Source organism: Orycteropus afer, unplaced genomic scaffold (genome assembly GCF_000298275.1).
Source record: "Orycteropus afer afer isolate SDZICR_OR568_19922 unplaced genomic scaffold, OryAfe1.0 scaffold00029, whole genome shotgun sequence".
Classification (NCBI taxonomy): domain Eukaryota; kingdom Metazoa; phylum Chordata; class Mammalia; order Tubulidentata; family Orycteropodidae; genus Orycteropus; species Orycteropus afer.
In genome coordinates this window covers 14691745-14718932 of record NW_006921616.1, presented here as the reverse complement: position 1 = coordinate 14718932, position 27188 = coordinate 14691745, and the positions used below count along the sequence as shown (strand labels likewise).

General features: G+C 38.3%; 1 protein-coding gene across 1 annotated transcript in view; it reads right to left on the bottom strand.

The window, feature by feature from the left end:
* Window positions 1-26513, bottom strand: part of TCF4 (transcription factor 4) — a 416421-nt gene extending 389908 nt beyond the window's left edge. Inside the window, exons 1-2 of the mRNA XM_007935518.2 lie at window positions 26430-26513; window positions 24763-24835 (exon numbers count right to left, since the gene is read on the bottom strand). Coding sequence (XP_007933709.1) covers window positions 24763-24835; window positions 26430-26501 — 145 coding nt within the window. The 5' untranslated portion in view covers window positions 26502-26513. The remainder of the gene's footprint in view (window positions 1-24762; window positions 24836-26429) is intronic.
* Window positions 26514-27188: the final 675 nt, after the last annotated feature.

Sequence of the window (27188 nt, the reverse complement as noted above, 5' to 3'; positions counted from 1 at the left end):
AAGCACCTGAGAGAGAGTGGGCACCTCCCAGAACATTGTTTTGTGCCACTCCCAACAGAAATACTCCAGGTGGACACCTTCAGCAATCAGGAGCTCCTCAGTTGCCCATAGAAAATCCCACCTTGGAGTTTACAAAGACTTATGGGTAGAAAAGCCACACTAAATAATTTACTACACCACAGATCTTGAGGTATCAGTTTTGTGGGAATATAGCCATGTCCACTCTTTTAGACACTGTCTATGGTTGCTTTCATGCTAGAAAGGCAGAGTTTGGAAAAGTTACGACAGAAGACTACATGGCCGGCAAAGTCCAACATTATTCACCATCGCGCCCTTTACAGAAAAAGTTTGCTGACCCTGCTCTCATTTGTAGTTTCAGAAACACGTACTCATTCTTTAGGTCTTTTATGGAGAAAAATGCTTTTCTTTTAAGGAACATTTCCTTTTTAGATGCCTATACACATGAGCGGTAAAATAGTAAAAGCTGGAAGGGAATGATGTTAGCATGAGCTGTATTTTTAACTTTAGCTCTACAAAATCAGAGCACAGAAATGCATCCTTGAACCAGAGTGTCCTGCCAACAACAAAACTACTCAGTAAAGGTGGCCAGCTCTGGACAGAGAAGGGAGTTCTATGGCATTTACAGCCTCTAAGTCCTCAGCTGTGTATCCTCTGCCTCCTATGGTCTGTCCAAGAACACCCAACCTGGACCAAAGGAAACAATCATCTTCCCAAATTTCAGTTCCACCTGCTTGGCTTTTGCTATAGCTGAGTATTAACTAGACTTTTACTTAGTATGTTTCTTTATAAAGAATTAAAACACAAACAACTTAGTCTTCTCCTAGGAATAATATCTATAAAACCATGGCCTGTTTGTGCTAGTCACATTTTCTCTAAAACACAATCATAAATAGATAAATAGATGGGTGGGTAGATAGAAGATGGACACAACATTTGAAACCAAGTCTATGTTTTCTCCATCTCCACATAACTGTCACTGAGTCAATTCCAACTCACAGTGGCCTCTCCTTGGGCTTCCAAGGCAATAAATCTTTAAGGAAGTATATTGCTATCTTGCTTCCATAGAGTGGCTGGTGGGTTTGAACCACCAACCTTCTGATTAGCAGTCAGATGCCTTAGGCACTGTGCTATTAAAGCTCCTTCTTAAATATAGTACCTGTCAACAATTCAATATTCCATGATGTCACTTCTCAGAGAAGCCCCTTAGTCACTCTTTGTATAAGTTTTCTCATCTACAGTTAAGCTACATTGGACTTCTTTTAGGTCTTAAACTTTGCCAAACTCAAAAACTCAAGAACCTCGGAAGGATGGTCTGAAGGATAAGAGTTAGGGAATGAAAAGCCTGAACCATATAAAATGTCAGAAGTCCCATGGCCCCTCTGGAACTCCTGATATGTCGTAATGTATGGGAAGGAACTCTGTGAATTGCACTCAGTATACAAATATACTAGGAGTTTTCCCGCAGAAGAAACACAGCAGAAGATCTGGAAAGAGCACTCCCCTTGGAGTTCAAACACCTGGGTTGCATCTAAGCTCTACTCCAACTAGTTATATAGTTGTTGTTAGTGCTTTCGAGTTGATTCCTACTCACAGAGCTCCTACAAGACAGAGCAGAATCACCTCATAGGACTTCCTAGGCTGAAGTCTTTATGAGAGCAGACCACCAGGTCTTTCTCCTCCAGAGTCGCTGGGAGGTTTGAACCCCCAACCTTCTGGTTAGGAACCAAGTGCTTAACTGTTACATCACCAGGACCCTTTACTAGCCATGTGACCTCAGACAAGTCAGAGGTTGCTCTGAGTACTGGCTTCCTGTTCAGTAACTTGTGGACAAACAGTTTTCACCAGACTAAACATAATAACCATATCAGGATACCTAGCATAAGGGAAGTAGTGAGGGTCAGTGTCTCCAACCCTGATTTGCACCCATATTTGGCAATAAATACTATACATAAAATGTATTTTCAATTGCAAAATGGTGATACAATCATTATTTTTATGACCTTGAAAATCCAACAAATGAACATAAAAGAAAACAAGAGTAGTAGCTTCCTATGGCAACACTGACCCTAAATTTAAAATGAGCATGGCCCCACAGAACAACCATTTTTTAATCAGTAGATTCAATTTAAATTATATTATGTGTTTATTGAATTATTTATTAAATAAACTCTGCAAAGTTTAACTTAGTTTAAAAGAGCAAAAAACTTATCTCAAGAAAAGGACAATTCAGATGAGATCTGAATGGAGTCAGCCAGGCAAGAGCAGTGGAAGGAATGCTACAAACCACGTGCAAAGTCTCTGAGTCAAGAAAAGTCTGGCAGAGTCCAAGACCTCAAAGAAGTCCAATGTAGCTTAACTGTGGAGAATACTGGGAGAGGGGAAGCAACGAGATTGTGGAGATAGCTGCCGGACACATTAAGGATAGGTAAGGATAGATGCTCTTTTACAAACTAGGAGAAAAACACTGAAGTTACGAGATGACATACTCTGACATTTTAAAAAACATCACATCAGCTGCTTTGGAATATGGATTCAAGAAAGCACAAGTGGAAGTGTGGCAAGTAGTTAGGACACTACTAGAGCAGACCCACAAGACAGAGTGGTGCCTTAATCTTGACTGGTAAAAGCTGAGGGGCAAAGCAGAACACCACAATGTCTGGAGTAGAAGAAGGTAAGAAAAAAGAAGGGGTGTCCAGGACCCTCGTTTAATCAATAAGGTGCATGGAATGCAATTCCTGAGATACAGGAAGAAAGAAGAAAGTCAAGTTCAGGAAGACAAACTGGCTCTTCAAACCTGGCACTGAGAGGCATGGGTGCTATTGGAGAAATACACAGAAGAGACTGTCATCTTGGAAAGAGAAGCAACAAGTTATATACATTAGAAAAAAAAAAAACCCTATTGTCATAGAGTCTATTCCAACTCATAGCAACCCTGTGGGACAAAGTAGAACTGCCCCACAGGGTTTGTAACTCTTTACGGAAGAAGACTGCCTCATCTTTCTCCCACAGAGTGGTTGGTGGGTTCAAACCACTGACATTTTGTTCAGCAGCCAATGCTTTTGACCACTGTACCAGCAGAGCTCCTACAGATAAAATAAGAACAGGCAAGTACTGAATGTCTACTACATGTTGTGCCAGGGTTAAGTGTATGGCCAGTATCATCTTATTGAATTCTCCCAGCTACCTTATTTCTACCCATTTTGCAATGAGGAAACAAAGTTACACTGCTAATAACTGATTGATAATCGACTCAATTTGATTGCACAGCCTCTGCTTTAATCACGGTACCACACTGCCTCTCAGCGGAACAGAAAGACCCCTGATGGGCTCAAATAGTTACAGTTAAGACAGAAGATGAGAAGCTAGCAAAGGAGAGGCAGAAAAAATTATGCAGGAGGATGGTATCCACCAAGAGTTTCCTCAACAACTGAATGTTTCGTCAAAAGTTCCCGAGATATTAGTAAAATAATATTGCTACATATCTGACAAGATAGAAGTGATTGGTAACCTAAGCAAGTACAGCGTGTGTGGAATAAGTATAGACAGAAACCAGATTGAAAAAGGTTAAAGAGTAAATTGGGATTCCAAAAATACAACTACATACTAAAGGATTCTCTCACTACAAAATAACCAAAAGTTCCCCATGAAAAAAAAGTTTATTTTGCAAAATAAGGAACTTTTTAAGATACCAGAAATAAAACTTTGAGGAAAACAGAGGCAGAGGAGTCAAGGATGCCACATGAGCAAATGCCAATATTAGCACTGTGTTAAAAGAAGACTAATCACTGGGCCACGGGCAAGGTAGAAGAGCTAAACAAAGAATTCATAAGTTAGGAAAGAGACCTTAAAGCAAAAGCAAATCCTATCTGCAGCAAAGCATTTTCACTTTAGATTCCCAGGTTTTCAACAGATCTACCAGGCATCAAGCAGGACTTCTTAAGAATCACACTCATGGAAAACAAAAATATGTAAGCGGGGATTATCTGATACAAGCAAACAAGTCATGGAATCAGGTTCTGTCTCCAACCATGCACTTAAAATACTGGAATTACTAGACAACATCTATAAAATTGTGCATTAGATGCTGAAAAGTTAGAGGCAGAATCAAAACAATGAACAAGGAATAAAAACCTAAGATAAATCAGGTATAACTTTAAAAGAAGCAATAGAACTTTTAGAAACGCAAAATAACTAAGGAATTTTTTAAAAATCAACTGTTGCACTAAACAACAGCTTAGATAAAGCTGAAGAGAGAATTATCATATTGGAAGATGGATCTAAAGAAATAACCCAGAATGCAGCACAGAAATGTAAAAGGATAAAACATATTAACAAAAAGTAGAGTGAAAAAGAAAACAGAATAAGGTCTATCACAAATTTAATCAAAGTTCCCCAAGACAAAAATAGAATGGAGGTGGCAAAATAATTGATAAGAGCTGAGAATTTCTCTGAATTGAAGAAAGACATAAACCCACAGGTTCACAGCACACAATGTATACCAAATAAAATTAAGAAAAACACGCTGACTACCAAAAAGACAAAGAGAAGACATTAGGGAGAAAATCCGATCTCCTAAAACAGACTGGCAATAAGATGGACAATAAGGTATCTCATAGGTCACAATGGAATTCTTGAAACAGTGAAATAAAATAAGAGTAATGAAAAAATAGCTATCAAGCTAGAATTATATATCCAGCAAAACTATCTTTCAAAAACAAGATAAAGGGCATTTTAGATAAACAGAAATTACAGGAGTTGACCTCATCATACCCTTATAAAAAAAAAAGACTTCTAAAGGATATACATCACCAAATATGAAAATAATCCTACAGAAAAGGTTTGGGATGCAAGAAAAAGTGTTGAGCAAAGAAATTAATGAGTAGGTGAATCTAAAGAAACACTGTCTATGACATAATAGTATATAATTTATAGTAATTATTTTAAATAAAAAAACCAAAATACTGCTAAATAGGAAGGGAATAATGGAATAGTTTACAGTCCTAACATTGTCTGAAAAGAGAATTAAGACTTTACACAAACTTTTAACTTTAGAAGATAATTATGTACATAAAATTTCAAGGATAATCACAAAAAGAAGGGAAATAAATTCTAAAAAAAGAAAGGGAAAAATGAAATAATAAACCAAAACAATTTAAAAAAGAAAAATTTTAAAGCTAGGGAGAAGAAAAAAATAAAAGCATAGAAGAAGACAAACGGAAAGAATTCAGATTACAGTAATCACAGCACAACCATCTTATACAAATCAAAAGGCTCCCTTTGCATTGCAGTCTATGTAATTGGCCTGAATAGAAGTACAGAAACTGTAAATGAACTTGAATAATTTCAAAGGACTAAAAACTAAAACCCAGCTTTAAATGACATACTAAAACATAACAATATGGAATAGTTGGAATTAAAGGGTTAAAACAAGATACACTAGGTAAATATTAACCAAGAAGAAAGTGGGATAACTATACTAATATCAGACAAAATAAATTTTAAGACAAGAAAGCAGAAAGAAAGTGACTACATGATGAGAAAGTGTTTTAATTTACCAGGACAATCTATAAACTCTCAATATGTAATAATATAATTTCAATATGTATAAAATAAAATTGATAGAAACACGAAGAAACTGACAAATTCACCATCACAGTGGAATAATTCAACCTACTTCTCTCCATGAGAGATAAGATTAATAAGATCAAAAACAAGGAAAAAAAATATTGGAAGGTAGAGATGATTTTAACAAACTTAAACTTTTGGACATATATAGATCCCTCAACTCAGTAATAAGAGAATATATATTCTTTCCAAGTATAATAATTGAACAATTATGAAAACTAGTTAATTAAATTTGACCAAAAAGCAATTCTCACAAGTATCAACTTTTAACACACACACACAACAGTCCCATCACTACAATTAAATTATATTAGATTATATTACAATTTGGTAATGAACAGACAGTAACACAATCATTTGTAAAATTCAAAGGCATCAATAAATATTACAACGGTGAATTAAGAATTTATATTGAAAATGTAAAAATATTTGCAAGTAAATAATCATGAAAATGTTACACATGAAAACCTATAGGATACAATGACTACAGAATTTCCAGGGTATTTTGTAGTTATGAAGATAACTTAATAAGCTAAGTGATCAACTTAATAAGTTAGAAAAAAATCAGAATACACTAAGAAAGAGAAAAAAAATTTATTAGGCAATAGTAAAGATAAAAAATGAATGAAGTAGATATATACAATAAAAATAATCCACATGGCTAATAGTTGATTTTTTTCAAAAGACTAATAAATGAGTAAAACTGCTAGAGACCTTGATGAAGGGAGGAGAAGGAAGAAGTGCGCACTCACACACAAGTCAGGAATAAAAAATGAAACGTAATTACAAAATCAGTACATTAAGGAGCTATTAATATCATTAATGACTATAAAAATAAATTGGGAAAAAAATCATACACACACACACAGAGAAATGCGTAATCCCCTTTCAAAACTATCTGAAAAACAAAGCAAAGTTATGACTCTTAATATGTAACAGTATTAAAACTCAAACCAAACCCACTGCTGTTGAGTTGATTCTGATTCGTACTGACCCTACAGAACACGATAAAACTGCCCCACTGGGTTTCTAAGGAAATAATCTTTATGGAAGCAAACTGCTACATCTCCGTCCAGTGGAAAGGCCAGTGCGTTTGAACTGCCAACTTTCTGGTTAGCAGCCAACTGCCTTAACCACTGTACCACCAGGGCTGTTAATAATAGTATGAATGGTTTAAATTTTCATAAAGAAAACACCAAACCAAGATAGTTGTATAGACACCCAACCCACTGCTGCCGAGTCAGGTCTGACTCACAGCGACCCCTCCTTGAGTTTCCAAGGCGGTATCACTAAGGAAGTAGATTGCCCAACCTTCCTTCCGGGGAGTGGCTGGTGAGTTTGAACCTCCAGCCTTCTGGTTAGTAGTCAGATGCCTTAGGTGCCACACCACCAGAGCTCCTAGTTGTATGGGTAAGTTTTACCTAATTTCAAGGAACAGGTTATTTCAGCCTTATATAGACCTTCCAGAGAAGAAAAAGAAGATATTATCCTACTCATTCTATGACTCAGTATAACCTTGTAGTCAAAACCAGACAAGAATAGTAAGGGAATGAATATTACAGTGCCAGTCTCAGTCACAAACAAAGATGCAAAAATAGTAAAGAAACATTAGGAAACAGAGTTTAGAATACGGATATCCTCCGGTTTTTGAAAGTCCACTTCACACCACTTTACTTTGACAAAATGCCTACATCATCAGTACATATTTTCGCTAACTGCAAGAAATCTGAAGCAGATTTATAAAAAAAGGCAAAAAGCAGAACTAGTGGTCAGTGTTAGTTTTGCAGTGAGCTGTTAAAGGGGTGGTGGGCACCTTTGAGCAGTGAGAGTGGCATCACCAAGTGCCTTCACCTACACTCAGCATCTCAACCTCGAGCCACCACAGCCTTGAACTGTGTCTGTGAACACCGCATGTTAGCGTCACTTCAGATTTTTTGTGTTATTTGGTATGACTGGGTAGGTTATTTTCTCAGTCTGGAATGCTCAAAAATGTTTCTTACATAAATGAACAGTAACCACTTCTTTGCTCTCTATGCTATCTTGGCTTAGGAAAAGTTTTATAGGCCCGCCTTTCTTTCAGATAGTGGCGGAAACCTGCATTGCTTTGAAAAGGACTAATAAAAATATTTAATGACCAGACAAACTTTACCCAAAAATGCAAGGGTGGATTACCACTGGGAAAAAATATAAATGTCATGTATAATATCAATAGATTAAAGGAGATGATTAAAGCATCACTTAAATAAACACATAAAAAGAATGTGATCAAACTCAATGAAAAAGATAACTAACTTCCTTAATCAAATATCTATCACGGTTGATGGTCAAAATCAGGCATAAGCCAAGGATGTCCACTCGTGCCATTTCTATCAGACTTGAGGTCCTAGGCAGCATAGTAAGACAAGAAAAAAAATACAAAAAACAAGGAAAGAAACAAAAAGGGCAAAACAGTTTGAAAGAAAATAAAACCGGAATTACCATTTTTTACACATTATATGACTATTTACAGGGAAACCTGTAAAGAAAACAACATATATTTTAGAATTAATAACAAAGCTTAGAAACATGCTGAGTATAAAAATCAATGTACAAAAATCAACTGCATCGCTATATACCAGCAACAATGTGAATGTGTTGTTAAAAAGAAAACACAACTAATGATAAAACAGCAACAACAAAAAAGACACCTAAGAATAAATCAATCAAAAGATACACAAAATCTCATGGAGCAAATTACAAAATTGTATTTTGATAAAGAAAACCTGAAGAAATGGGGAATTATATGAACAGGTAATCTGTATTAAAAGCTATTATTTCTCTACAAACTGATCTCTAGCTTCCATGCAATTTCAATACAAATCCTTGTATGGTTTATTAAAGACCTTGACTAACTGATTTACTCCCGTGTATGGAAGAGAATGGGTTCAGAAAGAATAAAAGTAAAATGTAACAGATGAGACTGAAGAAGGGGGTGGGAAGGACTTCACCTGCTAAATATAAAAATGTATTATAAAACTTATTTTATGGTGTATTGGGGCAAGGGCAGACAAATGCACCAACTGATTAGAATAAAGGACCCAGAGGGATAGGGTGTCACATTACACAAGTGCCCTGCAGATGACCAGAGAAAGGACGGACATTTCAGTAAATACAGGACAAATGGATACCTAGAGCCATATAAAAATGTCAAACTGGACTCTTCCTTCCCAGTCTATACCACCATAAATCCCTAGTGGATTGAACATTTACAAATAAAAGGCAAGGAAGGAAGGACACGGGGAAGAGGTAACTATGGGGAGGAAGTGGGAGGGGAGCTGTTGCATTTTGGTAAATTGTAATCAATGTCATGAGACAAAGTGTATGTGAGCTGCTGTATGGAAAGTGAATTTTCTCTGTAAACTTTCACCCAAATCACAATAAAATAAATAAATAAAAGGCGAAACTGTGAAAGTCTTTTCAGAAGATACATCTTGATCACCTTAAGGTAGAGAACGATTTCTCAACATGACAGAAAACTTGAAAAAAAAATAAAGAAAATAATATGACTGTTTAAGAAAACAACTGTGCATCAAAATATGCGACAAAGAATGAAAAGCCAGGTCATAAAATAAGGGGCAGTATTTACAGTATGTATGACTGAAAAAAATTACTAAGCAAAAATATATCAAAATAAAATACATCAAAACACACACCAAGAAAAACCCCAATAGAAAATTATAAGGGGTGGGAGGAAAAGATTTAATTAAAAAAACAAACATGGGGGGAGAGATATATATTATATATATATGCACATATGTACATATAGGAGCTCTGGTAGTGCAGTACCTAAGGCATTTGACTGCTAACCAGAAGCCTGGAAGTTCAAACCCACCACCCACTCCTCAAAAGGAAGACTGGGCAATCTACTTCTATAAGTAATACCTCCTCAGAAATCCAAGGAGGAGTTGTTACAAGTTGGATCTGACTCAATGGCAGTGAGGTTTTTTTTGTTTGTTTGTTTTTTAACACATGCACACACACACACACATCTTTAGGGAAATGCAAATTAAGACCACAACGAAATATTATTATTAATAAGAATTAAGAAATGTGATCATTCCAAAGGTGGGCAATGATGTGGATCAATAATATTCTTTTTTTTTTGCTGATGGCAGGAATATAAATTAGTAAAAACAACTCTGGAAAACAATTTGGCACTATCTTGTAGTGTTGGACATTCATGTACTCTACAACTCAGCAATTCTACCCACAGACATCTATTCACAGATATTTACCCTACAGAGAAATTCTTATTCATTTACATTAAGAAATGTGCACAAGAAGTGTACATAGTCTCAAAAGATGGGAATCAACTCAAAGTTTCATCAACTAGAAAATGCATAAAGAAATCATGGCAAATTCACCAACAGGAAAAAATAAACTAATGGCACATGTAACAATGCGGGTAAATCTTAAATGAATAAAGCAAGTAGTGCAAGACAGTATGAGGAGGGCATTTTTTCTATAAAACCGTACTTCAATAAAGCAAAGTCAAAGAGCGCACTGCTTAGAGATGTATATACATATTATGAAACCAGAAAAACTGTAGCATTATTCACAATAGCCAAAGAGTGTAAACAACTCAAATGTCCATCAACAGATAGTGAAAAAGAAAACGTGGTCTGTATATACAGTGGAATAGTACTCAGTCATGAAGAGAAATATGCTGAGTGAAGTAAGCCAGACACAGAAAAATACTGCATAATCCCACTAAGATAAAATGGCTAAGGTAAGTAAGAATGTAAAGACAGCAGCTGAGTGGTTACCAGCACTGGGAGGAGAGGAAAATGAGGACTCTGTGCTTAGGGGGTGGTCATTCACTTCCTGTTTGGGCATTAAACAATTCTGGAACTAGATCCTGGTGATGGTGCACAACAATGTGAATGAGTATAATTAATGCCACTAAAGAGTACACTTTAAAATAGTAAAGTGGTATATTTTGTTACATATGTTTCACCATAATAAAAATTAATAAAATTTAAAAAGGAGAGAAATAAAAGGAAAAGCAAGGGAATGTTGATTTCTGGCAGGCAGGACAGCTGAATACAGACAGGGAAGGAATCCCCAGAGTGACGCAAGGGTTCTGATACTGCCCAGAGTCTCAGGCTGAATCGTGGGTGCATGGGTTCACGCCATTATTAAGTTTCATAAGTTGCATAGGGTAGATATGTTATATCGTATGTGTCCAACATTACATAACGAAAATGCTTCAGTTTTTTGCTGCTGTTGGGTACTTAATCACCCTGACTCATTCTGACACCATGTGACGGAACAGTACTGCTTCACAGGGTTTTATACTTTATAATCTTAAAGAAGAACATCACCAGGTGTTTCTCCCTCAGAGCTGCTGGGTGGGTTCGAACCACTGACTTTTTGGTTAGCAGCCAAGCGTTTACCCGTTGTGCCACAAGGGCTCAGTCACACATTTGGTTGTGGTTCAATTATGAGGAAGAGATATAGAAACAGCCTACATGGAGATAACACCTGACAAGAGTCTTGCTGACGGATGGCAAGGAAGAAGGCTGTGGCCAGAGGAGAATGTGAATGAGAGAGATTTTCCATTCCGTTTTGTTTTTAATCATGAAATATTTCAAGCGTAGAGAAATAAAACAAATATTACAACAAATGGGCATCAACTCATCACCCATCTTTTTTGTTAGCCTTACTATTCTTTTTTTTTTTTTTCTTTTCAAAACAATAAAACCTTGCAGATACTGCTGAAGCTCTCTGTGTGTCCCCAAGTGGAATGTTTCACTTTCATTTTTTAACTGAGAGTTACTAATGCATGCCTTGTCTTCCACGCAGGAAGCCTGGAGGCCTGGGTTCGGCTCCTGGCGAACGCACCTCACCTGCAGCCACCTCTCACCTGTCCATTCATGGAGCACTGCCAACCGCTATGATGCTGACAGGTTTCAGCAGAGCTTCTGGACTGAAAGACCAGGAAGCAAGCTCTGGTGACTGACTTTCAAAAATCAGCCAATGAAAATCCTGTGTGCATCACAACGGTCCTGCCCACAGCTGATCACGGGGGATGGCCAAGAACCGGGCAGTGTTGCTCCGCTGTCCACAGGGAGGCCGTAAGGTGGGGGCTGACTTAATGGCAGGTGACAACAATCACGCATGCCTAGATGCTAACAGAAATTCTCTAGGAGACAGACTCGACATGTAAGTGTTGCCCAGTGCGTCAATATTACATTATTAATTCACCAGCAGTAGGGGACGTGCTGTAAGAAGTTTTCCCTTGGTGCTAATGGATCCACATCCTTTCCTACAATACTACTGTGACGAACTGCACAGAGAGCTGTTGACCACGCAGCCAATATCCCCAACTGGCACACATACCAGGGCCCCAGCCATGCCCACAGCATTCTCCCACCCTTCTAACTAGCTGGACTAACCAGATGGAAAGAAAAAAAAAATTTTTTTGTCCTCAACTCAAGAAGTAAATACTCTGAAAGAATGGCAATATTTTTCTTAATTAAAATGGGCTAATAAACATAATGGTTTGAGAAGTGACTCCGTATAGTGACCAACAAGACAACCGAGAAAATGGTGAGGACGAGGAAGCAGAGTGAGAGGGAGACGGGGCTCAACATCTAGAGCAAAGCGGGCTGTCAGTGAAGAACTGGGACCGTGATAAAGAGAAGAAGCTGCATTTAGTTTCTCCTCGAGAGTTAACAGATCATTTTGTCCCAGGGGCCACGGAGGACAAAACATAACCAACAATAGCATTTCGATGGCAGATAAAGTATCATATAAATCAAACCCCCTACTACAGTTCTCCCACAAAGAGCTCAGCAACATCTTGTGGAGTTGCTATCTGATACCCAGCTATGGGGGGGGACAGTGAATTCAATTCCGCAGGTCTGACTACACCATCATAATGTTTACCGCTACTAAGAACATACGCGCTCAGGAGTCTAAATAGAGCATAATTACAGAAGACCATTACAGAAGAAAGAAGAGTCCCCTTAGCCTCATTCTCCTATTTCCACCTCTGTACTCCATCAGAAAAGAATTGCAAAATCAATCTAATGCTTTTCTTGGAAAATAAAAAGAGGCCTGGCTATGATGGAACAGTACTGCTACACAGGGTTTAACCAGCCAGTGGATAACACATGGTCGTAGAAGCAGGTCTCAGTTACCCTTACAAGGTCTAAAAAAATGGTAGATTTTCAAGTATGTACTAAAAAAGTCTTAAGAAATCTTGTAAGTGAAGCCAGTGCTCACTGTGAATGCTCCCCAATGGGCTAAAGTTACAGATTTAAAAATGAGGTCAACAGTAAATTCGCCAACTTCACCACCCACTGAAGGCCCAGCAACTCCATCTCTCACCTGGATTTCTGCAACAGCCACACAACTGGTCTGGGCCACCCACTCTGACACGTCTCCCCTTCCTGTCTGCGTTCCAGCCTGCAGCCAGTGATCTAAGGCACAAATCTGACCAGTAGCACACTGCAAAGGCTCCCCAGGGCTCAGCCTTGCAGGATCTGGCCCTACCCACCTCGGATGGAATCATGCTGTCTGCCAGGAACCTCTCCCACAGCCCACTTCACCCACCCAACTCCCCCTCATCTCCAAACCTCAGTTCAGATGTGCCGGCCCCTGGGAAGCCTTTCCTAAGTGTTCTGGCTTCACCAACTATCCCTACGGCACTGTCCTCATGCCAAGCACCTCTGAAACATAGGACGTGACGTCTCCTTGCTTGATTACTGAGTTAACGTCTGTCATCCACATGTAGGCAATGCAGGAATGTACCTGTCTTGTTCACCATTACCTTCCCAACACCCAGTATACTACCTGATGCGTAGCAGATGCAAAAAATAATTAACTATTTGATTCCTACATTGAATGAACGATGCTACCCTATGTAAAGGAGCTCTGGTAGCATAGTGGCTAAAGCACTTGACTGATAACCAGAAGGCTGGTGGGTTTGAACCTCGGAAGGAAGGTTGGGCAATCCTACTTCCGTAGTGATACTGCCTCGGAAACCCACGGAGGGGTCGCTATGAGTCTGGGCCGACTCAATAGCACATAACAACAGCAACAACAACCCTACGTAAATTTAAAAACCAATTAAAAAAAAATTCAACTACAACAATAAAGTTAAGCCTGAGTATCTAGAACCTTACAAGTAAATTAGCACTATCTACAAATTTCAAAATATAATTTCTTCCCAAAAAAGACAAATGGACCATATTATCACTGCCTCCCATAGAATCTCTGGTACCAACTTTGAGGGTACACTCATAACAATGTATCTTGAGGCCCAATTTCCACCATCGCTCCAATCCACTCTCCTTCCTTTATACTGAGAAGTACCCACATACTCAGATTCTAAGATTTTTATGCTATGTATACTCTATACATACAATTCAAAATATCTTTCGAAGAAGCCCACTTGTAGTTTTCCGTATCATTTACTTGAAAAGTGCTTTCTTACTCAATCACTGTAGACCTTGTATCCAACACTAGCAACATCATATGCCAATCGCCATTCTCAAGTGGATATTTTTTCTTCTCTACAATACTGTAACATGCAGCACTGTAACTTACACATAGTTGGCTCTCAAAAAACCTTTACTGAATGAATGAGTGAACAAATAAGTAAATGAAAGCTCCTCTAATTCTGTCATTACTCACGCTGAAAAAATATTTTAAAAATTAGTGCATTCAGCGGCTTCTACTTTTCTGAAACTTTCAACATTCTTTAAATATCAGGTGGTAAGCAATGAGGGGCTACCTTATCCGATTCTATCCAAATTATAATAGATTAAAGTGTAGAATTCTCATGCACACATAATCCTGTCAACATGTACCATCACGAAAAAGAAATGGTTCTATCTGGGCCAAATAGATAAACAAAAATAATAAGACTTTAATAAAATTGGAGGACTATCAGGTGTCAAAAGAAAAATAATCCTCTAGTTGAAAGTAACTACATGAAGAACCACAGTGTCCACGAGAGAACAGAAAAACATCCAATGGTTTGGGACCCCAGTCAGCTGACACTGATGTTCAGGAGGGTCTACAACAAAGAACAATTATTTGAACCAGGAATAAAAGCTGCATCATATGGCCTTTCTCTTCTAAATTACAGGGTTATGTTGTGTATGAAACCACATATTTAATCTTGAATATTATCATCATCTGACAACTGGTATTTTTTTCTGAGTCCAAAAGTTGTGGGGTTGTAAAATATCTCCAAGATGAAGCCCATGTTTGTGAAGACTGGGGGGGAAAAAAAGTTGTGAAGTACATAGGTTCTTAAGTGAAATTTTAACAAAACAATTTTCTCTTCCCATAAGAACCTTTCTACTCTGTAGTAAACACAATCATTCAGTGAGAAAGCCTTCCTAAACCAAAATCAAGGAGCCCTGGTGGTACGATGGTTAAGTGCTTTGCTATTAACCAAAAGGTTGGTGGTTCAAACTCACCCAGCAGCTCTGCTGCAGAAAAGGCCTAATGATGTGCTTCTCTAAAAACTGCAGCCCAGAAAACCCTACGGGGCAGTTCACCTGTCATGTGGGATGGCTAGGAACTGAAAATTGACTTGCCAATACCTAACAACAACAGTAAGCCACTCAGCCACTACTTGGACCTGGGGCTTCACTGTGGAAGCTGAAGCATTTGCTACGTTCAAATACACAGAGATCTCAACAGTTCTTAGGGAGGAGGTGGTATTTACATAGCTTTGCCCTATTTTTTATGTAATTATGATAAATTTTATCCAAAAGTTTACCTTGCCTCCCATAATATTTTGATAAATATTACATAAATTTTGCTAAGATCATAGTATCTCTGAGAATGCTTTCAAATTGCATTTTAAAATGATTATATGACAGTAATAACTATGAGATCTCCTAGTAGCTTTTGAACCAAAAGATGTAGCACTGGTAATGATGATGGAAGTCATAATAATAAAAATTATAATAACGAATGCTTACAATCTTAAGATGTTTTAAATACAGTAGTTTTCCTTTCTGAAAAAGTTAGAAATCTCTCTTGTCTTGTACTGAAGAGTTTCAAATTATTTTTTCAATTCTTAGATGCAGGCTTTGAAGTCCTATCACTTTGTCAATATGAAACAGCTAATTAGCGGCAAACACTGCCAAAGAATCCAGATTCCCAGAATTTGGTTAAGTAAATAATTTTCTCCAAACTACCTCTCATCCTGGCTCAAGGAAATTTCCACTAATGAATAATATAATAGGAGTTTAGAACTGGGAAGGAGCCCTGGCGGCTCAGTGCTTAAAGCACTCAGTTGCCAACAAAACGCTCAGCAGTTCGAAACGACCAGCAGTTCCGCAGAAGATGTGGCAGCCTGCTCCCGTAAAGATTTACAGGCTTGGAAACCCTATGGGGCAGGTCTGCTCTGCCCTACAGGGTCACTATAAGTTGTAATCAACTTGATTGGATGGCACTGGGTTTGGTTTTGTGGGTTTGGAACTGAAAACATGTAATCCTCAATTTCGATCCCAACATGCTATTAAAAATATATTCTGATTGAAGGAACTGAATTATAATCTATAAATCTCCCAAAATCAGAAAATGAAAAAAGGCATCTGAGGCCGGGATGCTTGTCTGGAAACCTCTGCAGTGCCTGGACCAGAGATGACATCACTGTCAGGCAAAGAAGCTGCTCTCCCTGAGCCTCTCTTTCATCCACCTCCTGCAGGGTCCTTCCCTCTGTGTGTGGCTCACAGGGATCTTTCTACAAAACACTCCATCCCAACACCCACTGGACAGAACTCTACCTCTCCTTCCAGGATCAGCACCAACTGGTCCATGAAGCCGCCATGACTGAAGTGTGCCAGCAGGAAGCCTGTTTTCACTGGTTACTGACACCTGCCTTCTAGAAGGCGGATATGAATCATGTCTACACTTTTCTATTCTCACCTGCTAGAATATATGGCGTCTAAGGGCAGCAATTTCTCCCCCAGACTCCTCCATGGACTTAAATATATTAGATGAATAAGCAGTAAGAACTAGGATAGGCAGATAGAGAGTCAAGTAGCTAGATACAAACAACATCCAATCTCCATTGTCAACGCATTGAAACTTAAGGGGTCACACTGGAGCTATGCTACAGACAGTGATACAAATAATATACCTTGCAGTATCAATTTTCACTCACCTTCAATGAATGTAAAACTAATTACCTACAAGGTAAATCAATCTGCCTATTTTTCATGTCTTGCTCTTTGGCACTTCACATAATATGGAAACTGTAGTGTCCAGAGATATAATTAATTTCAACACAGTCCCCCATAGGGGCCAGACAATTTTCTAGTTTAACAGACCTCCAGAGATCTTGTACAGTGACACCTGTGAGAGACGGAACTCAATGGGACTGCCTGGTTTTTCCCGGGTCTCACAAGTTTTCTGCCTTCATGGAAAATCTTTGCGTTCTTCTTCTCTGACAGGTTTCCACTTTACACAGGCTCTGACTTTCACAGGTTTTACTGTACTTAAGTCTTGGCTTGGGAAATTCGAGATTAAAAACCTTCCATTTGGTTGCCATGCAATTCAGCTAAGTACCCCAGAAGGGAATGTTTAAATTAATGGAAGATTAAAGCTGGGGCGTGCATTCTAAAAGGTATTCTGTAATGGGACTTTGTCACCACCTTCTCTGTTTTATTGGGAAAATATCCTTTCCACAGGGGGCTGAAAGTTTATATGCCAACCATCAGTCTACTTTAACTATTCGATGTTAAAAATGTCAGGGAGAAAAGAAAAGTTTGTAATGGAAATGCTGACATGCCGTGAACTAAAGAGGCAGGGCAGGTGCTCCTGCATCCAGAGCCATAATTCAATCAAGCTGTATTTTGACGTCATCTGTTACAGAAAAATACCAAATGGTTTCTGAACAGTACCAGAACCCCTGAGATTAAATTACAGCTCTGATATTTAATCACGGGTCTTACTTTGTTATTTTTAATAACACAATACATTTTAACAGTTATTCATCAACCACCTTGGCCAAATCAGAGCACGTGATGACAAGAGGGTGGCATAACCATGTCCACCTCACAATCTCAACTTTTATTGTATTTTTTTTCAGAAATGGTAGATGACACATGTTTTCCTTGCCTTAAGGAACATACAGTTGCTACCAAAGGACTGAGCTGAAACCTTAATGAAAAGCAGCCTGGTATCCCTGACCAAAGAAGATCAGGACATCTGTATTTGGGGACAATCTCAGCCAATAACCAACTGTACCACGTGGGCAAGTCATTTCACCTTCCCAAACCCTGGCTCCTTACCTACAAAGTAACAGAACATCTCTAAGGTCTCCTGTAAAGCTCAAATTCTGCAAATTACTCATTTAAAAAGCAGTATTTTGTGCTTTCTTTGAGATCCCCTGAGGATTTGAGTGCAAAATTTTAAAGCCAAAAGGTTGATGGATTTGTAATTCAACTAAAATCATTCTGATCCCAGAGCCATTCTCACGCATAAGCAACTGTAAGCTAAAAATTTCAGAGGCAATATCAGCATCAGCAAATGAAACAGGTTCTTTAAAAAGTAATGCACAAAAACTGCCACACGTGTGAAGGGCTGTTTGCAAAACAAATCAATATGGGCCCATCCAACAATGGATTGCAGTTAATAAACTACATATAGTCATTACCACCAATGGCAGTCAAGAAAGTCATTCATTAAATGCTAATTGTCACACAAAAGTACAAAAGCATCCATTTGAACAATCATGTGGCTTCACCTTTAAATAAAATACATTTTCACAGCCCTGAACTTCGTCCACACAAACTGATTCTGAAACATACTCGGGTATTTGGTATGTTGATTAACTGGGCCTTTATTTATTGTTGAAATGCAAGTAAACATGGCAAGCTATTTCAACCCTTTCACTATTCCCACAAGCCTCATATAATATACGTGCATCACATATAACAAAGTGTTAACAAATTTTTTTAAAAGATTAAATTGCTACTTCCCAAAACTATTAAGGAAGCTATAGTTCAAACGTGTTCACCTAACACCCACGTGCATACCTTATTTCTGAGAATAAATGGGTTCACAGACTGAGGAAACAGGTAAAACTCGCATGTAAGCTTATAAATTTGGTGGTCAATGGTGAAAATCTGACTGAGACCAAATTTTACCAAGCCGCCACAAGAAAAATTTTAAAAAGTCTATAATGTCCTATAATGTGCTTGAACTGTCTAATTAACTTGAAAGACCACCTGGTCATAAAAAAATAGCCCATAAAATACAAAAAAAAGGAGGGGGGATTTTTTTTCTCTCCTTAACTTAGCTTTACACTTTGACACTATGTATGTTCAAGATCCAGCTTACTCATCATATATACAAATTATAAAGGTTCAGCCAAGAAGATTTCAAGACTTATAAAGTGAAGAACATTTCAAAAAACATACCGGGTTCCTTCTTAGGTAACTTAAGATCTGCTCTCTTGGCTTATGGCAACAGGTCTAAATAGCAGCCTGATACTAAACAGTGAAACTCCCAGGCCTGGGGCCACCAAGACTCAAGTCTTGTGTGGTGGACTAGGTTGCAAACTCCCAATATAAAATGGAGTTTACCATTAGGAGTAAATGTTTGATCTGTAAAGCTTACAAAATTACTCTGTTTATCATAGCAGATGAAAGCCAAAAGGAATCATTTTGAGCTCAAAACAAAACTGTTTATATGACAGTCTTTAGTGCTCCGTGATTCTAAGCATTTAAGACAGATTCGAGCAGTTAACAGCATAAACTTTCATTACATAGTTCTATTATATGTGTTTATGTGACTTAGCTGTTCATCTGTTATTTAAGTGATTTCCTCATTACAATAGTAGGGTAAGGATAATTTGCTGATGCTGTCAAAAATGTTAAGCATTTCAGTCGCAACAGTTCTTAAATCCCCACATTGTTTAATGCATTTTATTTACTTAAGTCAGTGTCAAATAGAGTACCTCTTCTTTCTTTTGAATTCAGAGAAAATGTAGTATTTTAAGTACACATGTGGTAGTAGACATATCAAAATAACAAAACTGCTTATTTTAGTAATGCAGATAGAAAGAATTTAGGATAATTGCTGTTCAATACAAAGGTCTAACAATGAACTACAAAAATTTTATTAAAGTTGAAGATAAGCTGAAAAAAAAAAAAAAAAGCCCAAACTCATAGGATTATTTTTAAATGCTAACAGGTCAGGCTTGGCCACATCAACTTCTGCTTTGATTGGGTATAAAAATAATTGAAAATGACATGTTTTCACTGGTACCTATGTAGACTGCAATTTACAAGAGAACTAATGCATAACAACCTGAAAAATTGTTTACCATATTTTCTTTGCAAAAATAATAAATTAAGAGAGACATACTGAGTCATATTTAAATGCAACAGAAATTAGAAGGCCAGCTCATTTGGACACTAGAGCAAGAAAAAAAAGAGTGGGCATGGTTTATATCATTTTCTTAAATATGTTTAAAAACAATGCTTGTCTACTCTAAAGATCAAGGATAGTATTGCAGACCAAGCCTCAATATTACTGTTGGATGTCTACATATTCTTGACAAAATGAGCTGTATCTGAAACTCTGTGTGTGTGTGTGTGTGTGTATACACACACGTGTAGAAAAGACCTCTGAGCCAGGCAGACTTAAGTTTAAGACCTAGCTCCATTACTGGCTACTTTGATAGCAAGTTTTTAGACATCTGCGTATCTGCTTCCTCATCTATGAATTGAGTATAGTGACCCTTGTAGTTCATTGGGTTCGCAGGGGGATCAAAAAAAGATAAAAGTGTATCATGCATTGACTGACTTATAAGAAGCACTTCGATTTTGTTAGTGCCTTGGCCACTCACACCCTCTTATTCAACCCAACACCTTGCAAATAGCCACAGAAGAGACCAGACGAAGGAAAATGATCAATAACTCAAACTCCAGCTCCATACATGAAGTATCTAAAGGCACACGCACATGTAGAGACATTTACATGCACAAATAACAGCATATATACCCTCATACCCCACTACACAGTACAAATTACAGAAACTCACAGTAGTGAAACCAATGTTACCACTAAGAAACAATTGGTAGAGCCATGGAGAATTCACAACTCCAAACTTGATCTGAAATAGCAAATAAAGGCAGAGTTTAGAACCCCCTTAGCTCCAGTCTCAATGTTCCATGCCTGGACAAAGGTGGCATTGGGCAATCTATTTCTGAGGGGTTTCTATTCCCCAAATTCTAAGATTCTCACATACTGGGTTGAATGCCACTTTACTTTTTTTAACCTATTAAATTAACTCTGCTCTCTCCAAAAAGCCACACAACCATGATGAACTGTGCTACAATGACAGGGTTGGCTATTTTAAAACACACACACTACTAAACAGTTCCTCCCATCTTTCAGGAGAGATCAGTATTTTTCACATCATAACCATGCACTCCAGCTGATACTGTTGGATATTAATTCAGGATGCTGGCCATTTGTATTTTCTCTATTATCCAACTATCAGTTGGGTTTTTTCCTCACTAAATTTACTCAATTGATGGGTCATTTTGGTATCAAGTAGATATGGCTTAAGTAACTGCTATGAACATCAAGACATGTTTTCATTCCTACACAAATGACCAACTACAGGAATGTGGTGTATTTTACTGCTGCTCTTAATTGTTCAGACACCCACCCATTGTGCCATCTTTAACAAATGCTAAGTACCTAAGTAAAGCTAAACAGTTACAAGAAAAAAGCTCAAGTTTTAACTAAGGGAAGAAGATAGAGCATCCATCATAGACTACTGTAAATACATGGAACAGATGTGACGAGTGCTTGATCTCACAAGTTCTTGAGTACAGATCACTTTAGTGACTAAACTTTAAAACTTTTAAAAAAGATGTCTAAAATAGCATATTCCCTTCTGCAAGCAAATGGCTCACAAGAAGCCAAAGAAGCCATACTTTTGTTGTATCAGGAAATTAAGCCCCTACACATCAATAAATTAGTGACTGCTTACTTCCTTTTTTCCTTCTCGGTAACAGCCACCCTACTTTTTAATGAGAGTAGTCTTCTAGTCATCTAGACATGTGGATGCTTTCAGTTCGTCTTTTAAGATCAATGATGTAACGGTTATCAAATCCCTTTGTGGAAGGTATCACACAGGTTAAGATGATTTCTGAAAAAGAATCTCCCGAGCCCACCAATTCTCCCCGTTAAGGTCATAGAAGCTCTGAAACCATCATGGCCGAACTGTTTTAGTGCTCTCTGCTGAACACCTGCAAACATCAAACAAAAACTGCTGGTCCTTTCCTGGGTTGACAAAAGCCTTTCATGTGAAAAATGCTCCCTGGGAATGTCAGGCTGAAGCTCAGGTTACATTCCATTCCCCCAGCAGCCTCACTCTTTCTTAAGGTGGTAGGAAAAGCCATGTTTGCAAAATGAAAGATTAAAGGAATTCAGCCACACTTTATTTTCATTCTCACATGGCAAATCACGATGGAGCATCCTATATTAATGGGATAAAAAACTATGGGAAACCTTAGTATGAAATATTTCCATGCCTCATGGGGGAGGGGAGTTAAAAAAAAAAGCGCTGGTTTTTCCAAATGGGAACGGTTACTTAGAGTTTGAATCTTTTTCACTTGTCTCCAAGTTCCAAACCTACCCATGCAAGTGACATCTGAGTCCACTGAGGACAATGAATATCAAGTTGAAGAGCATTTAGAAAATTATTTCTCTGTCCAAAGTTCCCTCATTTTTCTTTTTAGTTAAAGGGTGAAGTGTGATTTTTTTGATTTTTAAAAAATGTGTTATGCTTTTTGTACTGAGTGGAAACATAAGTCATTTTTTTCACTAATAGCCCTGTGTGCAGACACGTTTTGAAAAAATAGAGAAAACTACCACTCCAGGATGCCCTATATATAATAGTCACCCCCACACTCTATCAGATGCAAACAGTACATTCTCAACCCAACAGCCAGAATAAAACAACCACTACACTTTGTACCCTTACAAGTAAACATGTTGGCCTGAAAACTACACCTCTTGTACAATGTAACTCAGAGTTCAACATCTTAAAAATAATCACAGCATATTCACTAGAATTATCTTAACATGTCTCACTGAAGATGAGGTCTATATCTAGGTTTGACTACACATGCACATATAGAATAATTGTAAGTATCTAAGTTTCAGTACGCAGTCACTTACCAAAATTCATTCATGCTAATCCAGCCTATATGCTAACTGTACAGTGGACACTATGTAAATACTCAAAACATCACATTAAGGACTTTATTTAAATAAGAACTTAAAAAATGAATCAGAAGTACAGTTCTCTTTTTAAATATCTCACAGTTTCACGCACCTTTTATTATACCATTTCTAAACAGATGTGCTTATTTCAAAAGAGTCAGTTTTTGTAACAGGGCAAAGAGTGTTCTGCACTGACTCGGAAAGCAGTGCACCTCGGAAATAAGCTACTTTGAGATTTCAACGGAATTACACATTTCTTAAGCAAAATCAAGAAGAAAATTACTGTCACAGATAGTTAGTTTCTGTTTTGAAGAGTGTTTCACATGAAAAAGGAATCTGTCTCCCGGACATGCGTACTCATCTCTGCTTCAAGCATGCATATTAATATTTCCTATCTTAAAAGTTGTGCAAAGAATACAAAAATTTAGACAGTAATACTAGCACAATAAAAAAAAAAATTCTGTTGTTGTTCCTATATGGAAAACTTAACAGTGTCCAGGGCAGCCCAACACAAATATATGGTCAATAGTGCTTTCAATCAAAGTGGACAAAGAAACGATAATAAGAGAAAACCTAAGAGGCATCTCCTGTTTTATAAATCAAGTTACAGATACAAAAAGTCCCTTAAGAATTTTGAGTACCAGAAGAGGGAGAAATAGCTTATTTGGAAATGAGTAATATTTTAAAACCATTAATTTTATAAAAATACACCAAATGCACAAATCACATAGGTGAACAGATGTCTTTCACTGCTATAACATCAACGAAAATGAAGAGAAATGAAATTTTATTCGATAGCTAATAGATAATGCCACTGGCATCTCACAGCTAAAAGATGTCAACATTTACCAGTCTGACTTAAGAGCAGTGCTGTTTAATGTACTGTTATGTACCGTTGCCAAAACTCCTCAAATACTGCAGCTGTATAACAGCATAAATGAATTTAAGCTCTGGACCTGAAGGACAGCAAGTAACAATGGAAGACTCCTTCTTACATGTAATTCACTGATCAAAAAATAAATATATTGCTAATACATATCTTATTTTCAGTTTTCACTTTTCATAACAGGGCTACCCAAACACTGAAACGGTTCTCTATGAAAACTGCTCCTCAGATGCCAGATAATCACTGTGCAGAGAGCCCTTTGTGGCCAGTACTAACGTCCTTCTAAGCATCATCCAAAGAGCTTTAATTTACGAAATGGAAAGTCCTACCAAATGTGCAACTTTAAGTCTAGCAAACATTTATTGCACAAGTAAATGACTAGGGCAAAGAAACAGGTTAATTCATCAAAAAACGCAGATTTTAAATATAAATGAACCCATACTTAGCCTCTCAGATTAGCCAGAGGCTCTCTGTTTACAGCTGGGTTTTAGTATGCAGCATTCATCGACGAAATTAAGTGCTCATTTCTTCATAAGGGTAAACTATACATAGTACTTAATAATTGTTATTATTTAGAAAGGATTTTCCCTTTTTGTAAAAGTTAGATTCCTCTCCCCACCCCCACCCCTTCTTCTATAGGAAGCATTAATTTAGTTCCTATGTGTTCACACTGGCCTTATCTCCATGTGTTTGATTACAACTATATCAGAAAATTGCTTTCAAATTAAGTGATGGAATTGAGACAGTTTTCTTTGATTTTTTTTTTTTTTTTAAAAAAGGCCAAATTCTAATTCTGTAAAAGGTAACATTTCTTATGCTTATGGTACTGATGGATAATGAATTAACCGTATCATTAGGCTAAAATTTCAATGACTTTTGCAGCACACTTCAACAGAGCCAAAAATATACGAAGAGTGAATAAACAGCTAAGAACATTTAACTACACACTAAGAAAAGGATTTACATACTTGAGCCAGTAAAATGTCCACTCGCCAAAGAAGTTGGTCCATTTTTCCCACTGCTCACAGGAGGTGAAAACATCTAAAAGAAACAAAGAAATATTACTGCCTTCAGAGCTCCTCAAATATCTTTCACACTCTTAGCAAATAACTCAGAGAGTTTAAGTCAAAGGGTTTATTTAGAAAAATTTATCACCATCCAACTTAAAACTGAAACAGGCACATTACCAATTACCCACCCCCCCCATTACCACTCTTTTTTTCCACCAGGTTCATTAGCTTGGCAGGCACCACTATTACATTTTGAACAAACAGAATCCCATAATGTTATCAAGATTCAGAGAAGAGGGCACCAGCCTCTCCAAAGAACATTAGTTGGACAAAGGAGAAGAAAAAGTTGTTTGTTTTATATTGAAAGCCTTGGCCATGAACGTGGCAATGTCCATTTCCATGCCGTATAGGATCTGCCTGTCATATGTGAACCCAAATAAAAATAAAAGTGCCACCTGCACTAAATTCTCATTGCGTCTCTAACATGAGAGCAATGTGAAGCAAGTCTGTGTCTCTCTCCTTCCCTCTCCCTCTCACTCTCTCACTCACTCTCTCTCTTTCACTCCCTCTCTCTCCAGCATTTATTTCGACCCTAATTGGTTTCCCTCTTCTTCGACGTGTCTAGTTGATAATGCGCACCTTCCCAGAGTCAGAGCCTGCAAAAAGCAAAGGAACGAATGGAGAAAGTGCAGCAAGCAGGGAGGGAGCCGCAAAGCTGCCTGGGGCTAGGTTTCCTGGCAAAACTTCCGAAAGCCATTTCTCCAAAAGAAGGTCTAGGAGAGCAGCGGCGGCGGCAGCAGCAGCAGAGGCGGCGGCGGCGGCAGCAAGGAAAGGGCCCCATTTAGAAGGCGGTTTGGATTTTACGTGTGTGTTTTGTGGATTCTTATTTTGCTTTGCAAATGCATCTTACACCAAACTGATCTGGCATTAAAAATGAACTCATTCCCCTGACATGGACGGGACTTGGTTTGGGAAAGGGAAGTCAATGGAGGACTAAGAGCAGCCGTAAAACTCCACAAGTGTGTAAGTTCTGCTCTGTGCTGATCTCACGACTCTGAAATTTCCAAAAAAACAGCCCACAGGGCTCTACAGAACGTATGCTCAGCAGATACAGAGAGCTTAATAATCCCAAGAAACGAGGCGACTCGGACTACAGGTCCTCCAACCCGGAACATCAGCAGTTTACAACTTCAAAAAGACAACTGCGTCTCCTAATTTCTATTTTCCATTTCCAAAAAATTAATCATAGAAAAACGAGTAGTGCGCAAAGTATTAGTACTCTCAGTGTCCAGAGATGGCCAGGTTTTAGGGTGGTGTAGTTTTAAGGGTGTCTAGTTTTCCTCTCCATCGGGGTGAGATGCCATTATTTTGAGGGGAGGAGTCAATGGGTAGGGAATTCAGGGCAAGTAATTAAGACTCGGAAAAGGCTCGGATCGTCCATCACACCCCAAAATCAGAGTTAAAAACTTGTCAGAAAGACCTTCATATTTACCAGGGATTCAGCCAATTAAGCATGATTCCTGTCCTTCAGATCACAATCCTTTTCTAGCTAAAGTATTTGGGTCTGTTTGGTTGGGGTTGGTTTTTTTTCACAGCTGTTGTTAGTTTCCACCGTTCTTTCTTACCGCACTGAAATCCAGTAAATCACTCAGCTCTTTGTCCGTCCCTAAGGCAGCCATTCGCTGTTGGTGATGCATTTTAGCAAAATCACACAAACCTAGAAACATGGAAATAACCGCAATCAGAAAATCCAGTCCCAATCCTTGGAGGAAACACAATCGGATTTTTGGAGACTGGGGGCTTGGGGGTGGGATCGTGGGGGGCGGGTGGGATTAAGGTGCAAAGGAGGGTGGGATGGGAGGAGGCAGTGTTGTTTTTGTTTTTGTTTTTGTTTTAAGATGGAATAGGCAGCAATAGCAAAAAAAAAAAAAAAAAAAAAGCGATATTGTATTTCCAAAGAGACGATCAAACTGGGACCATCGACTATACAACCAAATCCAGGAAGAAATAAAAAAAAATAAAAAACCTGCCGCTCTTCAGCGCATCATTTTATGCAACAGGAGGTAGAGCGAGAAATGAATGGATCACAGAGAAAAGAGAAAGTACTCGGAACGCTCCGGTCTCAACTTTCCCCCCCAGCCTGCACCCCATCCCCCCACACACACGCACACACACACGCGCACACACACCCCACCCCCTCCGCATTGCAAAGTAGCGCTAAAGAAATTAAAGAGGAGCGTCTCCGGAGTGCAACCGCGGCCAAAGGGGGAGGGGTGACGGGCTGCAGGGGGAGCGCGGTGAGGCGCGGGTCCCGTGACGGTCCAGCACCCTAATTTGTAAAAGAAAGGGTTGTAAAAATTAAAGTCAGGCCCTTGGCAGAGCGG